Source organism: Copadichromis virginalis, linkage group LG2 (genome assembly GCF_057382275.1).
Source record: "Copadichromis virginalis isolate Kocher_CV1m ecotype Utaka linkage group LG2, C_Virginalis_male_GT1.1, whole genome shotgun sequence".
Taxonomy (NCBI): Eukaryota; Metazoa; Chordata; class Actinopteri; order Cichliformes; family Cichlidae; genus Copadichromis; species Copadichromis virginalis.
Window position 1 is genome coordinate 14159128 of NC_140619.1, and position 12101 is coordinate 14171228.

At 43.0% G+C, this 12101-nt stretch overlaps 1 protein-coding gene across 2 annotated transcripts in view; it reads left to right on the forward strand.

Moving 5' to 3' along the window:
- fat2 (FAT atypical cadherin 2) overlaps window positions 1-12101 on the forward strand; it is a 94821-nt gene that overhangs the window by 8269 nt on the left and 74451 nt on the right. For both annotated transcript variants that reach the window (XM_085471751.1, XM_085471759.1), the window contains exons 2-3: window positions 7267-10533; window positions 11663-11974. In XM_085471751.1, coding sequence (XP_085327877.1) covers window positions 7275-10533; window positions 11663-11974 — 3571 coding nt within the window. In that variant the 5' untranslated portion in view covers window positions 7267-7274. The remainder of the gene's footprint in view (window positions 1-7266; window positions 10534-11662; window positions 11975-12101) is intronic.

Sequence of the window (12101 nt, forward strand, 5' to 3'; positions counted from 1 at the left end):
ATGAACCACTGGGACTCAGAGTTTTTTACATGAATGCAAATTATTCCGATTTTAAATCGGCGTGTTGAAAGGTTGCCCAGTTTGAGTTTTAAGAAGTGTTTGTGTCAGTTTAACTGAGCAAACGTTGTTGATCAATTGATTTTTTTTTGCTTTATACTGTGTTGCCAGGAAGTTTACACCTGATAAAATGCGAGGAAATTTAAGATGAAATGAAAAGATTATGCTAAAAATAAAAACCGAGACACAGCAAAGTCGAGAAAAAATAACAAAGATCTTAAAGATTGCTGAAAAAATGTACCAGCATGCACAACTGTGTTGAACTTAGCACTGCAGATAAGATGCACATCAGGCCTCTGTGCTAAAAGTGCTGAACAGAGGCGGCGACCATTAAAGACAGGAAGCTGTCTTTGACCCCATCCAGCTCGCACTGACTGACGGGGCGGGACCAGGATGCAGATGCTGCTCTGTTTGAGCCCTGAGCCATAGGGGTGATGTGGAAATGTAAGCCATGCATTTGTTTGTGCCCCAAAATGAGGTCTGAGGGGGAAGCGCTGAGCTCACTGAACGGACAGTTTGCCATTTCCTGTGCAATGGGGCCGTTTGCTTTCAGAGCAGATCATCTCTCACATTCCTTTAAGTGATTTTCGCTCAAGTTCTGCTAGGATTTTGAATCCACATGGAATTAAATTGTACCTGAGGTGTTCTTACTGATCAAAGAGCTGAGAACTTGTGGTCCTCCTCATGCATTTGCCCTTCTCCCTGACCTGCGCTTCTGTGAAGGATGACATGTATTCCTTCATTTCCTTTGCCTGTAAATTTCAACCAAAAGCACTCCGTGTGTTTTTTAAACCTTAGTCTGTTAGAAATAAGACAGCTTAAATCATCAGCCCAGAATGCACTGCAGATCCAGCGTGCACGCTATCCTTCGCAGGTCAAAATGTATGTTAAACATTTACAGTTTATGGCATCCTAAGGCCCACACAGTGGTCCGTTTATCCAGTGTTTGATAAAACAGAGCACCAGCGCCACTGCAGCCCTCTGAGCAGTGTGTATGAACGCGTGTTGATGAAACAAATCATCCTGATTTGTGAGGTTCATTACAGGCCGGCTCAAAGCTCATTAGATTCAAATGGATTTCATAATGTTTTCCAGTTTCCCAGCGAAGGTCGAATCCATCTTCGTCTCCCTGCTTTGGTCCTTTTTATTTCACCACTAGATGAAGAAGCATTAGATTCCTCCTGTGACTTTTAATGTTCCCAAACTGTGTTCAATACTCTAATATGCAGTAATATCAATATGCAGGTGCAGACTGGCACAGAGCAGACTACAGTCGTACGTAAACTCCTTCAACAAGACGTGTTTATTAATCACTCTTTAATAACTAATTTTTAATAGAATACCTGGCCTACTAGTTTCTCCAAAAAAATGCTAAAATTCAAATCCTATTAGAGGACATGCTTGAACCTAAATCTGCATGATCAGGGAATTCCTGTTTTATGCTCAAAATTCCTCTTTAAAAAACACGTCCCCATGCACGTGGTTTAAATTTGTATATCTATTTGTATTTGACTGTCTCTAAGTGCTGCTGTACAAATGGTAAATATAAGACTTATCTTGTTTTATCTTATACTAAAAAATTATATTATATATTTGATAAGATTGCTTTAACCTTGAAATATTCAAACTGGACTAAATGAACATGTAAATGTTTAGATTTGACTGACATGAGGCTGAATCAAACAGCTTTGTCTGAGAACACAACGCTTTGCTTTGATGTGAAGATAAAAAATAATAATATATATAAAGACATTATGCATGTGTATAGTGAGATGTTCAAGGGCCTTTTAATAATAAAGGAGAAATTAAATAGAAAAAACAAACACTGAAGAAGAGTCAGGCACATGACGGGAAATCAGATTCAGGCTTCTCCTTAAAACTTATCATAGAAACTAAAGCAGTGAAACGGGCACGTCTGCTTTCACCTCAGCTGAGCAGGTAACACTTTATAATACTGCTCCGACTAAGGGCTTAATTCTCCTGTAATTTATGTAATTATATTTACTTACAAATAGTTAAAGGTAAGACCAGGGGCGATTCTAGGATCAGAGCTTTGGGGGTGCTGAGCACCCAGAGAGCTGCCCATCCAGGCAAGGTAAACTTTCCTCATCACGATGAGACTTCTTCCCTGTCTCTGTCAGTCCCTGCATCCTTAAATGTCTCCCGTTGTCCCGAGTTCCCTCTGACTGTCCCCTTGGTGCATTTAAACCCCTGGTCCTCCCTGTCCTCGTCCTCTGTTGTCTTCATCTCCATTATCAGTCATCACAATTTTACCATCTCTGTGCAAGTCTGCAAATTTCTTTATTAAATCATAAGATTCTTAAATTCATCAAGTCTCTCTGTGCCTGGGTCCTCGTCACAAAACATGACATCACTGTTTTGTACATTTTAACACAATTTAATCCCCACATTTGTGAAAGAAAAGCAAAACACTTTTTTGGAAAGTCTGTAACAAAACCATCAAATCTGATCAAGGTTAATTTAAATGCTGCAAAAGAAGAATGGATTGGAATTTTTAAAAAATACATATACTAATAATGGATGGCATTCATATAGCAGGGCCCTCAAAGCACTTTACAATTCTGGTGGAGGCAGGTACACTTGGTGACAGAAGCGAGGCTGCCATATCGCGCCATCGGCCCCTCTGGCCATCACCAGTAGGCGGCAGGTGAAGTGTCTTGCCCAAGGACACAACGACCGAGACTGTCCGAGCCGGGGCTCGAATCGACAACCTTCCGGTTACAAGACGAACTGCCAACTCTTTGAGCCACGATCGCAGTTTCCTAACCTTAATTACTGCGGGATAATAATGAATGATGCTCACTGTGAGTAAAAAGTAAGCTGGGTGCATTTTTTGGACAGAGATTCACTTTTAAAGTGTATTATAATACAATAGAGATACATAAAAATACACTCCAAAAATAGAAGAGTCCTTGAAATGTACAAAATATTATTAAAAAATGTAAAAAAACTGAGACACCTTAGCCTCTGGTACAATGTATACAATGTATGAAAAGATCTTTACTGCAGATACTACTATGGCTCTGCAGATTTTTTCTTTTCTTTTATCCTCTGTCGCCTCAGCTTGAGGTTGGCAAATCTTTCTATCACATTTTGGTGTTCAAGTCTCTCAAGCATCTCTTTCTCAACTGACATCACAGCCAGGTGCTGGAGTCTGCTTTGACCCATGGTCCTTCTCAGCCAGGTATGGAGCTGACTCAAGACACTAAAAGACCTCTCACAGCTCCAGCTGCTAACTGGGTTTGTTAGGACAACCTGAATAACAGTTTTCAGTTTGGGGAAGATCTGATTATCCAGAAGATTGTACAATGTTAACATATCTGGGATGGCACCAGCCTCACTCTTGAGCTTCAAAAAGTCTCTGGCAACCGTGACTTCCTCTGACTTAAGCTCAATATGGTAATGCAGTGCCAGGGCTGACAACCCAGTTTGTTTTGCAGACTGTGTATAGCAGCTTTAATCCGGTTGTTCAGTCTGACATCAGTAGCCGTGTCTGGGTCTAAACTCCGCTGCAGGTCCATATATCAAACGATCACTATGGCATTACTGAGAGTTGAAAAACTGTCTAAAGTCTTTCATCTTTAATAAAATGATCAGCGTTCTACTCTACCAGGTGTAACAATTGAGTTTAACATCCAGGCATCCATGAAAATGGAATTTATGACATTTAACGGAGTTAGAAGTTAGCAGGGAGTTAGCTCGCTAGCTTCTATCTAAATACAATATAGCATGTCCTGACTGCGGGGTTTTGGAAACAAATTAAAACGTAGCCTACAGCTCTGTTATCACTTCCAGCATAAATGAAGACAGAAAACTAAACAGCAGTGACGTTTGTAGGGTTACTGAAGTTGGGCTAGCTTGTAGCTTTTCCAACTATTTATTTATAAGTGACTTATGTATGTATGTATGTATATATATGTATATATTGTACTATTCTTAGTTAGCGTATTGTCTGTCTTGTCTTAATGTTGGTTTAAAATGGAGCACTGTAACAAAAAATAATTTCCCCCAGGGATCAATAAAGTATTCTGATTCTGATTCTGATATAAAGATGTGCTACGTGACAGCTAACGACACAGCTATGTTAGCATAATATAAACAAGCTAACTTTTTTTCCACTCTATAAAAGTTAACGTGAGTGTTCTCGGTGGTCAGGAACAAATGTAATCGCATGGCAGGATGCTGTAAAAGGACCAAACTTCAGCCAGGAGAACAACTGAGATAATCCATCCACAATACGAGGTTAGTCATTCATATACTGCTGCATGGGCTGGGCTGTAGTTACATCCTAAGGTTTTAAAAACTGAGCTTAAATAAATGATTAGCGGTAATAAAAGCCGAGGGAGGTCAACAGGGATCACTGACTGTTTTAGGAGCTTTTTGAGATCAAATAGAAGAAAATACATAATATTAATATTACTACAGAGCAGGACGGATTGTAGGGTAGCAAACATAGTCGGAAAACACGTTTTCAACACTGCAGGTTACCTGGTGTAATATTTTTCAGCTAAAAAGAAACATGGCCTGACTCCTACCTAACTATATAAAGAGTAACTGAAGGTTAAAGGCAGCTAACATGTCCTGTTTTAAGCCAGGCACTTACACCTCTGCTCCGCTGCGTCTCAGCCACCATCGCTCTGGCAGCAACGGCGCTAGAGCCCGAGCAGGGGAGAGCTGGAACAAACCACTTTGGGAGGGGGGAGGGGTTATCTATACTTTTGTTGTTAAAATGTTCCATCTCAATTACGTACTGTATGCTTTTTATATTTTTAGTAGTGTGTCCCACAAACAGCAAATATTGTCAAAAAAAAGTAAGAAATCTTTGGGGGTGCTTTGATTCATTTTGGGGGTGCTGAAGCACCCTCAAAAATGGGCTAAAATCGCCCCTGGGTAAGACCATTTAAATAAGGAGGTAATAAGTCAGGTTTTAAGTAAGTAAGTTTTAGCGCTTGCGTAACAATATTTCCCAGTTTTACATTATAAGAACGCTTTTACAGGAAAAGAGACATTTGGACTGTGATTATAAAAATAAAGATGTCCCAAAATGTCCACATTTCCAGGCAGCATAAATATTCTCGGTGGAGAGATCAGCGATCTGTGAGGTGTCCTAAAAAAGTCAAGTCAAACCCTGAAGCAGTGCATCTAAAATGTGCCGGTCACAAAATAGACGTGAGCACCAGAAAAAAATGATGGTGCAGAAAGCCTGGCTAAATTACAAAACACCTTGCCTCTCTTTTGAATTCCAAGCTGTGACGTTGGCGTTTGTAATCTGATCAACTGTCACCATGTGAGTGGAGATAACACCCCTCATACCTGTCACCGTCCAGTGAAAGCTCCAGCGCCAGCCTACCTGGAGACTCGGGACCAAACCATCAGCGCGTCCGGGAGTGCTGTTTTCCTAAACCCACATGAGTGTGAGATCGTGTGAGATACTGGTATTCATAACTTTCTGCCACAATAAGGCATCTTTTGTCTTGCCCTTTTGTGTGTTCAGATTTGTTTAGACAACTGAAACCGAATGGTTGGTGTGAAGGTGCGAAGATATTCTATTTGAAATAGCTTATTTTTGTGGAGGAACCGGAGGTAGAAGGGAGAACTTTTCATACCTCTGATCTTGGAAAAAGGAGTTTGTTCCTTCCAGATTCCTATGATTGGATGAACTGTCAGAGACGCAGTGAGGATGGTGTGGGCATCCTCATTATTTTCCAGATTCCTTGGACACATCAGACTCTTTGTACTCCTCTGAATAAAGGGAGCTTCACTTTTAAAGCAGTTGTGTGATTCATGGTTTTAGGTCATTTGTGAGTTACTTTTAGCTTTTTGTGTCCTGATGGGGTTGATCTTTCTGCCAGCACGCCGTGTACACACCATCAATCAGAGGCTTGGACCACATGGACATGATGAACCACAGGAAAACATTAGCATAGGTAGATATGGCGATTCCAGAGATGCTGAAGAGTTATGCTACAATGCTGATGTATGGAAACATGGATTAGGTTCAGAAGGATATTGTGGGTCATGATTTTGAAAGACAAACTTTAAAGTGTAAGACAACACTGGCAGTGACATCCTTAACTTTTGATGTATGTCTTCATCAGATTTGAGTTTTAGGCCTCTACATCATCACGGGGATGTCTTCATCCTAACCCCCTTAAATGATTTTGTTTGTATAAACAAATTGTGAGCAATACATTGGACAAAATGCTGAATGTAGCAAAAATGGAAAAAATCTTTTGATTTTTTTTGCATGATTATCGTCATCATCATCAGGTTTGGTCCAAGTCCATCTTTTCAGAACATGTTCAGCTGCTGCTGCTGTGACTCATTTATGCAGAAAGTGTAAACAGGTTAAAACCACTGTCTTTCCCTAAGGCTAACCTGGTTTAGAGTCTGAAGTTTCCCAGGAAGTCAAAGAGAAAGTAAAAAAAGGAATTATAACTGCACCATATGCCTCCAACCTCCCAACAGACGCTGTAGGTCTGTTACTCAGGTCCGTTATTTCTCGCTGCAGCTGGCGCATGAATTGAATCTGATTAAAAAGCATTGTCTTTCAGAACACCTTATAATAAAAGATGCTGTTAAACTGGAAGAATAAAAGACAAAACACACATGTGAGCTTTGTAGAGTTGGACATGAATGTGGGCTGCAGGTAGTGATTGTTGGTTTTATATGTTTAACTTTTTGATCAGGTCTTCCCTGTAAAAGGTTATGGGTGTAGCAGTTTAATGACTCATGCCTCCACGGATAAGTGCTCTCAGTCTCTGAGCCACCCACCATCACCTACCACTCCTCCACACATCGTTGCAATGACTCAAGGCGATTATTGGGACAACTCTGCGCTGCTGATATTCAGCCTCAGAGAAATGATTAGGGGGTATTTGGGCTGCCAACTCTCTGAAAAAGCTTGTTGGCCTGAAACAATCCAGCGTTTTACTGGTTTTACGTTTTGTCAAGACAAGTTAGGACAAGAGTGAGACGCCTCTCCGCAGCCTCCCCTCGGCTGTTGTGTCAATATGCTTTCTCTGTTGTACTCTTTGTGCTCGAGCTTCAGGGAAGTGATTGGTCTATTTACAAAATAGCTTGGAGTGTACATTTCATGTCTTGTCGTGTGATACAGGCAGCTGTTGTCTCTCCCTAAAGGCTTTTCTTACATGACTTTTATTCTTCTCTTTTCTGTCTTTTTTACAGATGTGAAAATGTTCAAAAAGGGGATTATGATGGCAGCTTCAGGAGCAATCCTTCTTGTTTTTGCCTCAGTCCTCACATGTGTGACAAGATCTGAAGGTAGTTATAGACTGGGAAAAGGCAGTTCTCCTCTGCTGTTTACACACCACCTCTACAACGCTGCCATCAACGAGAACTCAGCCCCGCGGATGTACGTTGAGACGCAGGTGAAGATGGGCATTGAAGTGACAGATCCGCTGTGGGACATCAAGTACAACATCGTCTCAGGTGACGATGACAGCTTCTTCAAAGCAGAGGCAGTCAAAGTCGGAAATTTCTGCTTTCTCAGGATCAAGACGCGCAGCAGCAACTCGGCTCTCCTCAACAGGGAGGTCCGAGACTCGTACACTCTCACTGTGGAGGCAAAGGAAAGCACTTTTGGCTTCGAGGCAATGACGAAGGTCTTCGTCCAGGTGCTTGACACCAACGACTTAAAGCCTCTCTTCTACCCGGCATCGTACAATGTGGCCATCAGGGAGGACGCTCCTCTAAAGTCAAGTGTCACCAAAGTCAGTGCTACAGACGCCGACATTGGGAGCAATGCTGAGTTTTATTATTCATTCACCAGCAGAGCTCATCCGTTTGTTGTTGACCCTTTCACGGGCACGGTGAGCCTCATCAAGAGGCTCAATCACACTCGCGCACAGCGCTACGACCTCACCGTATTAGCAGAGGACAGGACTAAAAAGATATCCGGTGTTCAGAAATTTGGGAATGTCGCCAGGGTCACTGTAAACATACAAAAGATGACCATGGCATCTCCAGTTATCACACCGCCCCCTGAAGCTACAGTGTCTGCAGATGGAAAAATAGATATCAATGTCCATGTGGAGGAAGGAGTTAAGCCAGTGGAATCCCTCAATATCATTGGAGGGGATCCCCACAAGTGGTTTGAGGTAATCCCCTCAGGTGTGCAGGGCAGTGACTTCCAAGTGATCTCTACAAAGAGGATTATCTGGTCTCAGGCTCGTTTTGGGTTGAATCTTTCACTGCAAGCTAAAGACAGGAGCTTGCCAAGTTTCCTCTCTCCAATCACACAAATCCACATTCCAGCCTATCATTACAGCCCACTGGCATTTTTGGAGGACACCTACATTGTGACTCTGAGTGAGTTTTCACCCCCACAGACTCATGTACTTAAGGTTTCTGTCACCTCAGTTCCCTTTAACGTTACCTTTAGTATCAAGAACAATCCAGACACCTCTAACTTTAAGATCAATCCTAAAACTGGGATTATCATAACTACAGGGAAATTTGATTATGAGAGGAAAGATCGATATGAGTTTGATGTAATGGCCAATCACGGTGAAGCTGAAACTCACATCGTGGTGGAGATAACGGATGAAAACGACAACAGCCCAGAGTTCACACAGACATCCTATCAGGCCACGCTGGATGAAAACAGCCCTGTTGGCAGCAGCGTGTTGAAAGTAGCAGCTTCAGACAAAGACAAAGGCAAAAACGGCTTTGTGACTTACGCAATTGCAAATTCAGGCCCTTTGCCTTTTACAATAGATCCATTCACGGGCATCATCTCTACCTCCGAACACTTGGACTATGAACTGATGAAACGGCGGTATCACCTGAGAGTTTGGGCGTCGGACAGCGGCGGCCCCTTCAGTCAGGTCAGCGAAAGCCCTGTGACAATAACTCTGAACAACATCAACGATAACATCCCTCTGTTCGAGCAGGTGGGCTGCAATGTTACTGTACCTCTGGATTTACCTGTGGGACACGAAGTCGCAAAGCTGTCAGCTATTGATTTAGATGAGCTGCAGCAGCTGAGGTATGTCATCGAGTCAGGGAACGAGCTCCAAGTGTTCGGGATCAACTCTGTGACTGGAGTCATTTCCCTGAAACAACCTATCCCTCTGCTGCAGGGTTCATTCACTCTGAGAGTTGTAGCCACCGATGGGAAGCATCACTCTGAAGCATCGGTTGTCAGGGTAACCATTACTAACCGAGGTGAAGATCGAACGCTGCACTGCAAGGAAACTGGCATTGCCAAACAGGTCACTGATAAACTAATCAAGTCAATCAAACCCATTTTAATCAATCAGGAGGAGGACACATTCTCAGATATCCACATCACCAATCGACATTCTCCCAAGTTTGATACAAGCATTCCCAGTTCGATTGATCTTGTCGAGAACCATCCATTAAATTCAACCATTGTTCAGTTCAAAGCAACAGACAACGACTCTGGGTTTAATAGTAAGCTTGTGTACGCCATCTCGAGTGGGAATGAAGATGGCTGTTTCTCCATTGATACGTTCTCTGGTGATCTTCGGCTAGTTTGTCCACTTGACAGAGAGAGAAAGGGGTTCTACATTTTGAACATCACTGTTTATGACTTGGGAATACCGCAAACTTCTGCGTGGAAATTCATTGCCGTTAACATCATGGATGTCAATGACAATCCTCCTGTTTTCGATCAGCCCAGGTACGTGATCCACGTGCCTGAAAACAAAGAGGTGAATTCGGTTATTTTTACATGTCGCACAGCAGACCTGGACTCAGATATGAGTGGTAAAGTCCAGTATTCCCTCCTGACAATGACCGACATGTTCAGGATGGATGAATTCACCGGAGAGCTGATTGTGACGGGTAGACTGGATCGAGAAAGCTCACCCAAGCATGATCTCCTGATTGAAGCAAGAGACCAGGCTACAGTCGGCCCTCAGCTGTTCTCCACTGTCAACCTGGTGGTGATTTTGCAGGATATAAATGACAACCCACCCAAATTTGTGCCCAAAGTGCATAAAATAAAAGTTCCAGAAGATGTTCCTGTGGGCACGCTGCTTGTCTGGGTGGACAGCATGGACTTGGATCTGGGCAGTGGAGGCCTTGTCACCTATAACCTCAAAAACACAGAGAGCGGGATCTTCCATCTCGACTCCTCCACCGGCGCCCTCACCCTCGAGAGAGAGCTGGACTTTGAGAGGCGGCCATCTTACAATCTCACAGTCTGGGCAGTCGACCACGGCCTCCCTCGCTCCTTGTCATCGTCATGCTTCGTGGAGATCGAGGTTCTGGATGTCAATGAGAACCTCCACCGGCCGGTGTTCTCAGAGTTCGTCTATGAAGCTCTGGTAAAGGAGGACTCAGCTGTAGGGACATCTGTGGTAACTCTCACGGCTTCAGACAAAGACCTGGGCAGAGACGGGGTTGTCAGGTACCACATCCATGATGGTTCTGGCTTAGGAGTGTTCACCATTGATGAGGAAGCAGGTAACTAACACTTGGTGATTCAATTTTTGTTGTTGTGATGTTTTTATCTAAAAAGTAGAAAAGCAATGTTAGCAATTTTTAGTCAGATGTGAAGCCTGATCTCGCTCTCATAGTTTAGCTTAGCAGAAAGACTGGGAAAAGGCCTTTGTCCTCTCCAAAGGTTGCACCATTAAATCTCACCTGGTAACACACTAGGTTTCCATATAGAAACAAAGTTTAGGAGCTAAGAACCAATCTGACTGAAAGCCAAAGCTAACCACCTGCTAAATAAAGCACTGTTTAGCAGAGTGTGTCTTCAGTGAAGGGTAAAGATTATAGACTAGTTCTCAGTAGAAAGGTCAAAGGTCAGAACCGTTGTGCTCTGTAAACAGTAATTAGCACTGCAGCATAAATTAAACGGCACAAGTGTTGCATGGTAACATTTGTCTTTTCCACCTCTCTGACACGCCTCGTGCTGCATTGAACTTTACAGCTGTATGCTCATGTGCTCACTCTGATAGAACGGGACGTGTACTTGCTTGAAGAAGCAGTTCTTCGTCTGGGGTTGTTAAAGTAGTTTGTATATTTTTCCATCAGCATATCCTTTGCAGAGGATACCCTGCGACCTTGCAGCGTATCACAATGTATTCCATTGGCCTGCTGCTGTACTTAAGACTCAAATAAAATCAGACTGAATGGCGTTCACTGTGACAAAAGAGTTATGCTGAAATATGTCTTTGTCTCCACGTTGCTGCTTCATTATCTCTCACTTGGGGCATCAACATTTAAACAGCCTCTTCAGACCACTGTGCAGAGGAGTACATTTCCATTGTGTTCAGGCCTCTGTGCGGGCCTCTTTTCTAGCGTATTAAGCTAACACAAATATGTCACACATTTTGCTGAACAGGGAATAACTTAAAATTTCACAACCCACGTCTGGGCTCCTTTCCAGATTTTTTTTGAATGCAAAGAGACACCTTAAGCTCAGTGACGGCGCAAGTGGCTGCTAGTTCCTCCCGGGCTGTACAGTGATTAAGCATGAACAGATTAGATGGATAAGTGATTCATTCCTGAGGCAGGGCAGCATGTTTGAAACATGTGAATACCAGTGTAGACAACAATGATTTAACTGTACCGTTGGTGTGTTTAGGTGTGATTCGTATGACAGAGATGCTGGACCGCGAGACGGCGCCTCATTACTGGCTCTCCGTCTACGCCACCGATCTGGGGACTGAGCCTCTGATCACCTGGACTCACGTCTTCATCGAGGTCCTGGACATTAATGACAATGCTCCCGAACTTTCCCAGCCGATGTATTTTGCATCTGTCCCAGAGAACGTGGACACGGTCGAATCCGTCATCAAGGTGTCAGCCACAGATGTGGACACGTCCTCTGAGGGGAAGCTTTCCTTCCAGATGCTGGAATCTCACCGATTGCACTTTGACATCGATCCTAACACAGGTGAATACTCTTCAATGAAAAATATAATCAAAGGAGACCTTGATGAATTTCAACATATCACAGAAAGTTTTCCTGGCTCAGAAAGGTAAAACAAGGTGATATCATGTGAGTTATCTCAGTCGCAAAC